This window comes from Onychostoma macrolepis, chromosome 09, assembly GCF_012432095.1.
Source record: "Onychostoma macrolepis isolate SWU-2019 chromosome 09, ASM1243209v1, whole genome shotgun sequence".
Lineage (NCBI taxonomy): Eukaryota > Metazoa > Chordata > Actinopteri > Cypriniformes > Cyprinidae > Onychostoma > Onychostoma macrolepis.
Genome location: NC_081163.1, coordinates 772,073 through 786,037, shown reverse-complemented (window position 1 = coordinate 786,037; position 13,965 = coordinate 772,073). Strand labels below are relative to the sequence as shown.

At 36.3% G+C, this 13,965-nt stretch overlaps 2 protein-coding genes across 6 annotated transcripts in view; one reads left to right on the top strand and one right to left on the bottom strand.

The window, feature by feature from the left end:
* lcp1 (lymphocyte cytosolic protein 1 (L-plastin)) overlaps positions 1-6,506 on the bottom strand; it is an 18,763-nt gene extending 12,257 nt beyond the window's left edge. Inside the window, exons 1-2 of the mRNA XM_058787907.1 lie at positions 6,434-6,506; positions 3,816-3,902 (exon numbers count right to left, since the gene is read on the bottom strand). Of these exons, the coding sequence (XP_058643890.1) occupies positions 3,816-3,888 (73 nt within the window). The 5' untranslated portion in view covers positions 3,889-3,902; positions 6,434-6,506. The remainder of the gene's footprint in view (positions 1-3,815; positions 3,903-6,433) is intronic.
* Positions 6,507-6,718: 212 nt separating this feature from the next.
* The window catches only part of LOC131546652 (leucine-rich repeat-containing protein 63), a 15,322-nt gene continuing 8,075 nt past the window's right edge, over positions 6,719-13,965 (top strand). Inside the window, exons 1-5 of one of the 5 annotated variants that reach the window (XM_058786418.1) lie at positions 6,719-6,876; positions 9,766-9,861; positions 11,528-11,905; positions 12,005-12,136; positions 12,778-12,929. In XM_058786418.1, coding sequence (XP_058642401.1) covers positions 9,771-9,861; positions 11,528-11,905; positions 12,005-12,136; positions 12,778-12,929 — 753 coding nt within the window. In that variant the 5' untranslated portion in view covers positions 6,719-6,876; positions 9,766-9,770. Of the gene's footprint in view, positions 6,877-9,024; positions 9,156-9,765; positions 9,883-11,527; positions 11,906-12,004; positions 12,137-12,777; positions 12,930-13,965 lie in introns of those variants that run through there. The other 4 variants (XM_058786420.1, XM_058786417.1, XM_058786416.1 and 1 more) reach the window with 4 other exon arrangements.

Here is a 13,965-nt window from a genome sequence, read left to right as displayed (position 1 = left end):
CTTACAATAATGTGTTTTTCACTTTAATGTGGCGTGACAGATCGCTGTATTCCTGTGAATCAGTGATCTTTTCGATTACAATGAGGGTATCACTGGTGCTGCTCTTCAGTGACTAACTTCATATCTATCGGATAGACAGCAGTTTGTTAGGATAGATAAGAATAGATCTCGCACTGTCACTATTTCCTGTGGTGTACCGCAAGGTTCTGTACTTGGTCCACTTTTATTTTTTCCATTTATGTGCTGCCACCGAGTCAGATCATCAGACGTCATGGTCTCAATTTTCACAGTTACACTGATGATATTCAAATTTATGTTACGGTTCAATCCCAACTCAGTTTGACCACCCCTTTCTATTGTTTCATGTCTTCAAGAACTTAAAACCTGGATGTCCGATAATTTTTTACAACTAAATGCAGACAAAACCTAAATCCTGCTGGTTGCCCCTAAGTCACAGAGCTCCTCCCAGCATGACATCTTCATTGACATCGATGGTGTCCAGATTAGACCCTCAACAACTGTGCAAAATTTGGGAGTATTGTTCGACTCTATGTTTTGATTCACATATCGGTCAGATTGTTAAATCATGCTTTTACCAATTGCATAATTATTGTTCATATACGACCCTCACTTAATTTTGGAGATGCTGCTCGAGCCCCTATATAACAAGAAATCTGTATATCACTCCCATCCTTCACCAACTTCACTGGTGCCCTGTGGCCAAACGTATTCAGTTTAAACTCTTAGTTTTAGTTTATAAGTCCCGTCACGGCCTTGCACTGCGATACCTGGACTCATCTATTCACTTTATTCTGTAAATAGCTCATTTACCTCCCTGCTCCTCTGTTTCCCAACTTTTGTTTGTATGTTACATGACATTTATAGTTATTGGACCACCTTCTTGACATAATTGATGTTCATCATCTGATGGCATGACCTCTTGTTGTTAATTATCTGTAGTTATTTGTTGTCAGCACTTGTTTGTTTGAATGTCTGGTATATTTTGTTTGTCAATTGCTTGTATTATTTTATGAAGCGTCCTCGGGTTCCTGAAAGGCGCTATAAAAATAAATAAATAAACATATTAATGAGACATTTGATCATTAAATTATACCGTTTTCTTTGTCCAACCTTACATTCCTCATGTGTATTTAATTAAAAACAACAATAAAACGCTCTAAAGGTTGAAGTGGGCTCTAACTTGTTAACACAAGTTATATTGTTGTCTTTTCTGAGATATATAACTTTTAAGTGACTATTCACAATCTGTTTTATTCACGGTATAATACAGTAAATGATTGGAAATAATATTTAACGTCTTTAAATCCATTCATCATTTGTAGTGCGCCAGCCACCCAGTAATCACAATAATTTTGTGCTTTGTTGCCTTTAATATACAGTATACCACACAGGGTTCCCACACCTTGGTTAACTTCAAATTCAAGGACCTTTCAAGGACTTTCCAGGTCCAATACCTTCAAATTCAAGGACTTAATGTGGGGACACATTTCAAGTGAGAGCAAAGGTTACATCGCGTCACCTTGTAAGATGCATTGTTAACAGTTTTCATGTGTCAAACACAACTATGCAAAAAAAGCTATTTATTATTTTTGGGCATATGACAGAAATCTGATATTTGTCGTATTTCTGTTTTGCATAAAATTGAATAATATTTGGTACATACTACACTGTATTCTAAAATGATCTGATATTAACTTTTGCATGGATTTTATTGAAAAGAGCGTAGGCTCATGTAACCAGAAGTTTTAAGACATATGCTTTTAAGTTTTTCTTGCCTCATGGCTTTTCATGATCTTAACAAGCAAAGCAATTCAACATTACATCCTTTGGATCTCTGGCAAGCCATCTTTGTAATCTTCTTTGGTGAGCCACATATCCTGAAACTTGCATTTTCCAGGCATCACGTTTCAGCCTATTTTTGCAGTGTTTCACGGTGTGTCTGTGAAACGTTGAGGTAGCATCTTAGTAGTTTCGTCATGGCAACGAACAACACAAAGTACCTCACGTGGGAAACACGTAACGTAACGCATAAATGTGCAACGCAACTCAAGCAAGCTAGTATGTGTTGGCAAAATAACACATTAGCGGACCGGAGGGAATAATATGGAATTTTCAAGGACCTGTATCTATGTTTGTTTATTTTCAAACACTTTCAAGTTATAGCATGATATAAATGTGAAGGAACATCAAAAGGCATGAAAAAAAAATAGCCTAATTTAATTAAATGAATGCCTTAATGTAATCAGAAAGACGATTGATTCACATGAATACAGCGATCTATCACGCCACATTAAAGAGCGTGAAAAACACATTATTACACAATAGACATATTGTTTGTATTTTACTTTAAAACTGGCAGAATTTGAAAGCTGAGATTTTAGAATTTCTCCCGGTGCTCCCAATCCGGACCATTCGCATGCGCAATATAGGCTATACTCTCAAAATATTTCACTTTAATCTTGTAATTGCTATAACTTAATTCTCGTAATTTTGACTTTATTCTCAAAATATTTAGACTTTATTCTCTTAATTTCAACTTTATTCTTGAAATATTCCAACTTGTTTCTCGTAATTTTGACTTTATTGTCAAAATATTTTGTATTTATTCTCTTATTTTCGACTTTATTCTTGAAATATTCCGACTTGTTTCTCGTAATTTTGATTTTATTCTCAAAATATTTCAACTTTATTCTCACAATTTTGACTTTATTCTCAAAATATTTTGACTTTATTCTCTTAATTTTGACTTTATTCTCAAAATATTCAGACTTGTTTCTCGTAATTTTGATTTTATTCTCAAAATATTTCAACTTTATTCTCACAATTTTGACTTTATTCTCAAAATATTTTGACTTTATTCTTGAAATATTTTGTCTTTATTCTCATAATTTTGACTTTATTCTCAAAATATTTTGACTTTATTCTTGAAATATTTTGTCTTTATTCTCATAATTTTGACTTTATTCTAAAAATATTTTGACTTTATTCTCTTAATTTCGACTTTATTCTTGAAATATTCTGACTTGTTTCTCGTCATTTTGATTTTATTCTCAAAATATTTCAACTTTATTCTCACAATTTTGACTTCATTCTAAAAATATTTAGACTTTATTCTCTTAATTTTGACTTTATTCTTGAAATATTTCAACTTTATTCTCACAATTTTGACTTTATTGTCAAAATATTTAGTCTTTATTCTCATAATTTTGACTTCATTCTGAAAATATTTCGACTTTATTCTCTTAATTTCGACTTTATTCTTGAAATATTCCGACTTGTTTCTCGTCATTTTGACTTTATTCTCAAAATATTTCAACTTTATTCTCACAATTTTGACTTTATTCTCATATTTTTGACTTTATTCTGAAAATATTTTGACTTTATACTCGTAATTTAGATTTTTTTTTCTCAAAGTATTACGACTTTAATCTCAAAATCTTAGGTTTCTTTTCTTTTTTTTAACGTGGCACTGAATTGCCGTTGTAAGTTTTAGTTCAGGTTTAGTTAACAACAACAACACTGGTATGAATCAGTGTAATGAACTGATTCTTTTAATGAATCATGTTTCCAGTGTAATCAATACCAATTTGATTAAAACAAAAGTACTTTTACTTTTGTTAAGAATTGTGAACAAATGATTTGGGAAAAAGCACTAAAAGAATCATTAATGAAATAGCTGAGGAACCAGAATCGTTTAGAGGAATCAGATTTGAAAGAGTTATTCATGAATCAGTTCAGTCTGCTTCCTCTAATTGTGTTTTGCTGCAGATGAATGGAAACGTCTCTTCACTCACCCACTTTACTGAAGGCCTCTCTCAGATCCTCCATCTCCTCCACTGGGATGTGTGATGTTCCTGCCATTTTCATTCACGATCAATCACCTGTCAATCAGAGAGACAGTGTATGTGTGTTGTTTCTGCTGCTGTTTGAGATCTTCACTATACTGATGGAGCAGCAACACGATTTATTTTGTGCCTTTTTGCAGCACATTCTGCCGTCTGATCGGCCTGAGAGTGTTTTCTATAACAATGCGATGTGAAGATGAACACATCCAGAGAAAAGCTTGAGCAACAGCTTCACTCCGGAAACACAGACTGCTGCTGGTCTGTGAGTAACTGCATAGGATACGCTTGAGAATAACTAGCTCTTACTGCAACGGAGAGCAATGCCGGTGAACATTACTGTACTTTACAGCAGTTATGACAAATGTAAACAACCAGTGAATGAAACATCAGCAGATCCAGATAACAGGAAACATTTTCAAAACGTTCTAGCAAAGTGACCAACAAATGTTCTTCCAGTAACGTTAATAGAACATTTATTCAGAGTTCTCTGATCTTTAATGATGTTCTCAAAATGTTAGCACAATGTTATTCATACACTGTCACTACTTGTTTCAGAACGTTCAGAACATTCAAAAGTAACGTTTCCATGATGTTTGCAAAATGATACAATGTAACTTTTGCTTAAAGTTTTTAAAACCTTTCGAGTATTCAGAGAACATTCAGAACAACAACAAAAAAACATTTCATAACTTAAATCAAAACGTTCTTAGAACTAATATTTGTTAGTTGGTGAGTTATCTGGTCTTTAATAACTTTCTCAAAACGTGAACACAGAAACGTCATTTTTCATATCTGAAACGTTTGTCTAACATTTCTTAAATGTTACTTCTTGTTTCAGAACTTTCAGAGAACATTCAAAAGTAACGTTCACATGACGTTTGCAAAATGATACAATGTAACTTTCGCTTAAACAAACAAACAAAAACTTTTTAAAAACATTTTAAATACTGGACGTTTTTAGCATTTGGAGAACATTCTGAAATAACGTTTTCATAACCGGGGATTAATGTTCTTCAACTTAGTTTTGTTAGGTTGGGTTTGGACTTCCTGCTTGTGAAGGTGTGAGATGTTTCTGAGATGTGTGAGAGATCCTCTGAACGTCACGTTAACAAATGCAGGAAAATGTCAGTGATCATGGAGGAGGTTTAAAGCTAATGTTTTTAAACTCAGCCGTGACATTCTTATAAGTTTACATCTCCAGAAAACAGGCTATACTGAGAGAAAACTAACAAAACTATAAATCTGTTTTTAATAAGAGCTCATTTGTGTTTTGTTCATGTAAATCCCGTCAGATGGATGCTCATATCAATGCATTTAACATGCAAATGCTGCTCTCTTTACAGCGACGTCTGTTCACAGCACTCAAACAATCAGATGCTCGTTTGCATCTTTTATGGCAAAGATAAGCACTTTTATTTTATCAGCACAAACGCTGCACTGAAAACTCCTTTATCTGTCTTTAAACACTTGAGCAACAGAACAACTGCTGCTTATTTCAGTAGAGTTTCAAAATGTCTGTTTGCCATGTGCATCACATGCTCTGATCTTCCTCTTTCAGACGGGGTTGTTTCCGCGCTGCCTGACGACGGCCTGGAAACTGATATGATATCATCACAAATTGCTGCTGCACATCATATACTTAGTGAAGGTGTGAACGAAACTTTAAGACTCAGAGATGAGAAAGAGAGCAGATGCTGGAGACCGAGCAGCAGCTTCACATCAGAATTCAGAACCGCAGTTTCCTGTTTCACTTTAACAGCAGAGCAAAGCTTCACTTCTGCTTCAGATTACACTCAAAAACCCCCAACACTTCATCAAACCGACACGTACGGCACTGAACACACAGCAGGCCTCAAAGACTGAAGATCTGCCTCTCAAAATACACTAAATAATGCTCAAAATACACTAAATAATGTTGGTGTAGAAACTATCTTCACTCAGAAATTGCTAGTAAATTTCACAAACAATTACAAAGAAATGACGAGTAACTCGTAGAAAAACTGAAATAGTATTTTCTTGTAAAACACTCCAAATTTATTTATTTAATTACTTATTTTTTACAGTGAAGTTGTAAACAAAGATTATTAGGTGTTTTACAAAAAAAATTCACATTCAGTTCAATGTGGTTTTTATTTAATTTAATTTTTTTACCATTTCCTTGTAATTATTTGTGAAGTTTACTAGCAATTTGACTGAGTACACCATTTTTGTCCAGTGCAATGCATTTGTAATAGAAAAACAGTTATTAAATTAAACGCCATTTGCAAATACAAGTATTTTTACTTTCAGGTGTTTGTACTCGACTGTATGTCTGTATTTTGCAAGCTGTTGCATTAACATTAATCTAAACCTGAGAAGTCAAGAAACTAATGAAATGCACGAGAAACACAAACCTTCTCAATATTTATACACTTTATACAAAATAAAGCTGTCTCTGTGTTCAGCGCATCTGATCAAGAACCGAAAGCTTCTGCTTTGAGCTCAAACGCTGTATTTTGAGGAGTGCAGCATGTTTTGTGTCAGAATGAGCTGAGATCCAGTGAAGTTTAGAGATGGGTTTCTCTTACCTGGGGACGGACGCTGGGCTTCAGGCTGTTTCTGAGTCTGCACGCGTTCAGAAGAGCAGTGAATCTATTCAAATGTGAGAGGAAGGAAGTGACTTACAGCGGCCTACACAACACTCGAAACAGGAACACACACACTTCATGTCTTTATAAGGTAAAGCGCTTGACATCTGCACACTCAAACAAACATGATGGACCTCTGACAGCATCTGACACACTTCTGAGATTTGATCTTCTGAATGGATCCATTCAAGAACCTAACCACACGTTTGGATCAACTAATGTCATCATTTAAGAATCATCTTATGATTTGCTGCAAATGTTTCCATATTCAAATGGTCCACCAGGTTTGGATTAAAGGAAAAGTTCAATCAAAACCAAAAATGTGCTGAAAATGTGTTCATCCTCAGTCATCTGAGATCAGGATGAGTGTGTTTCTTCATCAGGTTTGTAGAAATGTGTCTCTGCATCAGTGTCTCAGCAATGGATGCTCTGCAGTGAATGGGTGCCGTCAGAATGAGAGTCTGATAAAAACATCACAATAATCCACAGCACTGCAGTCCATCAGTTAACATCCGGAGAAGACAAAAGCTGAAACACATCCAGCATTAAGACGTTTTTTTTTAACTCAAATATGAGTCCATAATCCATAATAACGCTTCCTTCAGTGAAAAAGTGTTCTGGTGTGAATCAGGAGAGAAATCTGCAGATCAAGCAGCGTTTACAAGACAAAACAGTTCAAAGACCTCTTAATGCTGGATGTGTTTCAGCTTTTGTCTTCTCAAGATGTTAACTGATGGACTGCAGTGGTGTGGATTATTGTGATGTTTTTATCAGACTCTCATTCTGACGGCACCCATTCACTGCAGAGCATCCACTGCTGAGACACTGATGTCACAGCTAACACAAATATACTCAAAGAATGTTTTGCTAAAGTTTTTATTAAAGGGGTGGTTGACTGTTTTTTTTCTAGGCTTGATTGTGTTTATGGGGTGCAGTCTAACGTGTTAATGCTTCATTTTTTAAAAAAACGCATTATTTTTCACATAATTTACCTTTATTCCACACCGCTCTGTCCCTTCTCCTCTAAACGCGCTGATCATTTCCTGGTTTTATGAAGCCCCTCCCTCACAAAGACGTAATGGGCTCAGATTGGTCAGCTGGTCCAGTGTGTTGTGATTGGCTAAACCGCCTCTAGTGCGCATCTAAACGTCCCGCCCCTCAGCTCAGCGGCATGTGCTCCGGTTGTATTGTAAACAATGGCGTGGTCAATATTGCTTATCAGTTTGAGCCCGATTGAGACGCAGATGATATTAGTGAAGAGGATCCGCAGAACCTGAGCAAGCACGGCTTGTTGTCTCATACTTTTAGATACACTGTTATTTGTAAGTGCTACTGCTTCTGTTAGCTTTTAATATACAGTTTTATCCTGATTAAAGCTTTAATACAGTACCGCAACCGCACGCATGTCCATGTTTAATGCTTGTCATAGCTGTGTGAAAATAAGTGTAATGGAACATTTCATTGTTGGGGAGAGAGAGAGAGATGCAGAGCAGGGCGACGTGAGGAACAGGATTGAGAACCGCTGATTTAGAACATGATTTTGAAACTTGTGAATCCATTAGAAGACAGAATCGCGATTCCTATATGAATAGATTTTTACGTGCACCCCTAGTTTTCTCTTCCTCTTCTCTAAAGCAGCGCAGCATGGCCCCGCCCCCTTTGTTGCGTGTTACCGGAGGCGGGGTTTATCTGGGTCCGTGACGTAACAGACCCAGGAAGTAACTCTTTGTAGTCTCTTACCAGGCGTTTTTGTAGGCATTAAAATGCCAGAATTTTAAAAGACGATATCTCTGTTTGCATTGAACTTTCAGCGCTGCGACTCTGCAGATGTTGTTTATGCTCAAACAGCAACATTACACACTAACTAACGTTAAAAAAGTGAAATCGCAATCAACCACCCCTTTAAATTATAAAACGTTATTTCTCTGAACACTCAAAATGTCAATTTTTTATGTCTTAGAAAAGTTTTTCATGGTTATGCAAGTGTTAAGGGAGCATTTCATTTGATCATTTTGCAAACATTATGGGAACGTTACTTTTGAAAGTTAGTTAGATGAACATCCGACTAGAACGTTTCAGGAAAAATTGTTCCATGAACAATCTACAAATGTTTTTGTGCTAATGTTTTTGAACTTTATTAAAGACCAGGTAACTCTGAACATTCCATTAATGTTACTGCAAGAATGTTTGTTCAAAACTTTTAGAACGTTCTGACTGAGAATGCTCCAAAGTTGTTTAAATGAACAAACAAACTCTTCTGTATCTTGATTGGCCAAGCTGTGAGTGAGGACATTTCAGCAGGTTTTCATTTAGGTGAACTATATTCCTTTAAGCATTTGTGAGGAAATGACTTTATTTGAGTAGATATAATACAGTATATGCATAATTATCAGTGCTTTTGAGTGTGAAGCACATGCAGTGATAATACAGCCTCACACTCGCCGTCACTGCAGCCAAACGCGTGACGTCACACAGCAGACGCGTCTGGCTTTGATCTCTCCGCGCTTTGAGTTTGACAGGCGGTTGCTAGGCCGGTTGCTAGGGACTCGGATACACGGCGGAGTTTCATGCGCGCTTTATTTCTGTTTTCATGGATTATAGTTAGCAGAAATCCGTGCATGACGGAGGAATCGAATCATACACAGTGAATGAAGTGGATCAGGTTCGTGTATGAACTGATTTATATCGCTTTATGACGCGATGTGTCTGTTTCGCTATCTCACCACTTTTTATTTAACGTGACGTATTTGATATTCGATCGACATAACAGGCTATATTAATTATTAATATATGACCATTTTAGCGGTTTTTATTGAAACCTTGTTATACAAACAAAATAGTTATGATTGCATAACAGCTTATGTCATAACAGTGGGGGAAAATAATAATAATAATTCTATAAACAGGCTAAATGAATACAATAAATAATAAAATGAAATAAAATGCTCCGACATCTCTTGTTAAATATGTGGCATAATATAATAATATCGTTTATTTTTAAATGTTACTTCTTGTTTCAGAACTTTCAGAGAACATTAAAAGTAACATTCCTATATTGTTTGCAAAATTATACAATGTAATGTTCCATTAATGTTCTGAAATATTAGAAAAATATATTTTTCTAAGATATTCAGAGAACATTCAGAAATAGTTTTTTACTTCATGGGAATGTTAACATAACATTTTTGTTGTCTGTGAAATCTCTCTTTGTGTTGATATTGAAGTGAAATGTGTTTGTAGATGTTTATAACTCTGATGTTCTCTCTGATCAGAACCGATGTCATCGGAGCACATGAAGCTGTTGAGGCGGCCCCTGGCCCCTGTAAACACAGCACACTACAGGACGCCGCCTGCGCCCAGATCTGCAGGTGACTTTATGATCTTCATATGTACGTCTGCGTGGCTCTGAGCTGAAGATGAGCTTCACTGCATGGATTCTGCTGTATATGGCTCTTTTTGACACGGAGATGACCTGAAATCATGTCTTTACCCAATCTCTCAGAAAGAAGTAGCTTTTGTATTTATTAGGGCTGTCAGTCGATTAAAATTTTAATCTAATCAATCACAAAATAAATTTGACTGTGAAAATACACACACAAAATGTTTTAAAGCTATTCTTGTGTTAAATGAGAAAGTATAAAGTAGACTTTACAAATCGTAGCTTTAGAAAGAAATATTTGATTTGATTCAACAAAATGTATTACACATACACGTCTAGGCTCACAGTGCCAGGCCTAACGTAAACTATATGGAACATAAAAGAAGATCATTTGAGAAACATCTCAGTATTTTTTGTTCATACAATGAAAGTCATTAGTAACTAAAACAGCTTTGTTACCAACAGTCTTCAGATTACCAAAGTCTGTTTAATGGTATTCTGTAGCCTTTGAAAATGCCTTCTTTTATGCTCCACAAAAGAAAGGTGTTGCTCAGAGACGCACAACAATTCTGCTGTGGATTTAAAGGCAATATATTCTTTGCAAAATTGAGCAAAAACACAATATTTTGTTTAAAATATAACACAATATCAGCTTATGTACTGAACTGTTGTATATAATCACATTTAAACTTGTGATATTCGGGACAAGCAGCACTCGTGTGATATTGTTCTCAATGCTCGTGTGATATCGCTTATCGTATGATATAAATATGAGACAAAAACACATACAGGGAGATTTTTTTGCACCGATATCTTGAATGCATTTATGGAGTTGTTGCCCTGTATCATATTTGTCAACAGACAACTGTGTGAAATTTAAGATGACGTACAGGTCTGGGGGCGGCGCCAGTGCGTTAACTGCATTAAAATATTTTAATTGCATTATTTTTTCATAACTAATTAAGTTAACGTGTTAAATTGACAGCCCTAATTATTTTATTTTATTTTATTTTATTTTATTTTATTTTATTTTATTTTATTTTATTTTATTTTATTTTATTTTATTAATTATATGAATTATATTATATTAATTATATTTTATTAATTATATTCTATTAATTATATTATATTATATTAATTATATTATATTAATTATATTATATTATATTATATTATATTATATTATATTATATTATATTATATTATATTATATTATATTATATTATATTATATTATATTATATTATTATACTATATTATATTGTATTGTGTCCCTGCAGCACAAAAGCAGTCATAAGCAGCACAGCTATATTTGCAGCAATAGCCAACAATACATTGTATGGGTCAAAATTATCCATTTCTCTTTTATGACAAAAATCATTAGGATATTAAGTAAAGATCATGTTCCATGAAGATATTTTGTAAATTTCCTGCCGTAAACATATCAAAACTTCATTTTTGATTAGTAATATGCATTGCTGAGAACTTCATTTGAACAACTTTAAAGGAGATTTTCTCAATATTTTGATATTTTTGCACCCTCAGATTCCAGATTTTCAACCATACATCAATGGAAATCTTATTTATTCAGCTTTCAGATGATGTATAAATCTCAATTTCAAAAAATTGACCCTTATGACTGGTTTTGTGGTCCAGGGTCACACATGGTCTCTGTGTTTCCAGACCGCGATGAAGCGAGTGAGTCCGTCTGCCGTCCACAGACTCTCCGTGAGGATGATGATGGTGTCGCTCCGATCATCAGTGGTTCCTCCCATCATCCTCAGCGCTCCGCACCTGTTCATCTACAGCCGCGACCTCCTGACCTCTTCTGCCTCAATGACTTCCTGCAGGTGAGCGGCTCAGCGGACGATCTGAGGAGGACGGTTCTGTCCCGCTGGAACTACAGGAAGTTGCTGCGTCTCTTCCTGTCGGAGCTGCACTGTGGAGGTCAGGATGCGGTAGCCAATCAGACACTGAGCTGCGAGGGTTTGTCTCCGCCCACACGCAGGATTCCTCGCAGACAGATCATATGTGGTAATAATGCATCAACATTCTGCTGGATCATCAGCGTGACAGACGAGTGTGTTCTTCAGCTGTGTGTGTGTGTGTGTGTGTGTGTGTGTGTGTGTTCAGAGTTAGCAGCGATGGTTCAGATAGAAGCACGAGCACAAAACTCCTTCAGGAGTCATTCTGGAGTTTGTCGAGCATCTGAAGATCAGTCAGTGGAGAGACGGACCGAACACACGCGACACGAGCTCTACACAGGCAAGAACACATATAAATACAGTAAAAACTGGGAAATATTATTACAATTTCAACTAGCTGTTTTCTATGTGAATATGTGTTAAAATGTAATTTATTTCTGTGATGCAGCTGTATTTTCAGCATCATTACTGCAGTCTTCAGCGTCACATGATCTTCAGAAATCATTCTAATATGCTGATTTGCTGCTCAACAAACATTTCTGATTATTATCAATGTTGAAAACAGTTGTGTGGAAACCATTACACTACCATTCAAAAGATTTAAAAAAAAATTAATTCATACTTACATTTTTCAAGTACAGATTAAATTGATCAAAAGTGACGGTAAAGACATTTATAATGTCACAAAAGATTTCTGTTTCAAATAAATGCTGTTCTTTTGAACTTTCTATTCATCCGTGAATCCTGAAAAATAAAATGTATCAGTTTCCACAAAAATATTGTGAAGCACGACTGTTCAGAAATGTTTCTAATAATCTAGTAATCAAATGATTCTAATAATATTTCACTTTTTTTTATTTTTTTTATTGTTTTACTGTTTCCTGTATGTGCCATTTAAAACACTATTATTATTATTATCATTAGTGTTTCTGGAAATACTCCATATGTTGTGTTGAAGAATGTGTGCGCATTTTTCTGCAGTTCTTCTGAACGCTGTGACCAGCAAACACTTCCAGGATTCCCGCCGCTCTCGATCCCCGTTCCGCCGCACAGCAGCGCGAGACTTCATCAGCGCTTCAGAACTCGCCGTCCTCGACTGCGTTACACGAGGAGGAGCCACACTCAGCTTCAAGGTGTGTGTGTGTGTGTGTCATGTCACCTTTATTCCTTATATAGTGCTTTTAACAATACAGATTGCGTCAAAGCAGCTTTACAGTATTAAATAGGAAAATAGTGTCAATAATGCAAAAGGATAAGATTAAACTCTCAATTTTCAGTTAAATGCAGTTCATCATTGGATTCAATGATGTCATCGTCCAGCTCAGTTCAGTTTAATTAGTATCTGTGCAATCAAGTCGATGATACCGCTGGAAATTAAGTGTCTCCAACGGAGCAAGCCAGAGGCGACAGCGGCAAGAAACCAATCCTCCATCGGAGACAGAATGGAGAAAGAAACCTTGGGAGAAACCAGGCTCAGTCGCGGGTCAGTTCTCCTCTGACCAGACGAACCCGCAGTTCAGTTCCAACTGCAGCCGTGTCAGATTGTGCAGAGGACTCATCTGGTTCCTGTGGTCTTGTCCCGATGGCCGTCTAGGAGACAAGGTCTTCACTGGGGGTCTGTCTCTGGGGCTCATCTAGTTGTCCTGATCTCTGATGTTCAGGGCTGTAGAGGTCATCTCTAGGTGCTGATCCACCATCTGATCTGGATATGGACTGGATCGGGTGGCTACGGTGATCTCGGAATAAGAAAGAAACAGACTAATATTAGTGTAGATGCCACAAGTACATCGGGTGTTATGGGGAGTGTTCCCAGGTTCTGGTTCGGTTAGGGTTAGGGTTAGGGTTAGGGTTAGGGTAGGTTCTAAGGGCCTGACGATGGAGGGGGGGCTCCCTGAGGGGGAAACACGATTTCTACCGAGGGGAACGTGGATCTGTACGGAGGGACTGTGCCTGCCCACCACTCACAACATTCATTTTGCCGTTAACTGTAATAATCCAGTGAGATTTTTGCTTGCACTAGGAGTCCATTGAAGTTAGCTTAGGTCCATTAAATGATATGAAGCTCAGCTGAATTTGTTCGAGCTCATTAGATGTGCTGTGCTGGTGCCATTACTTCAAAACCACAGATCGTATAACGTAATACCCTTCACTGGACAACTTGTTTTTTAA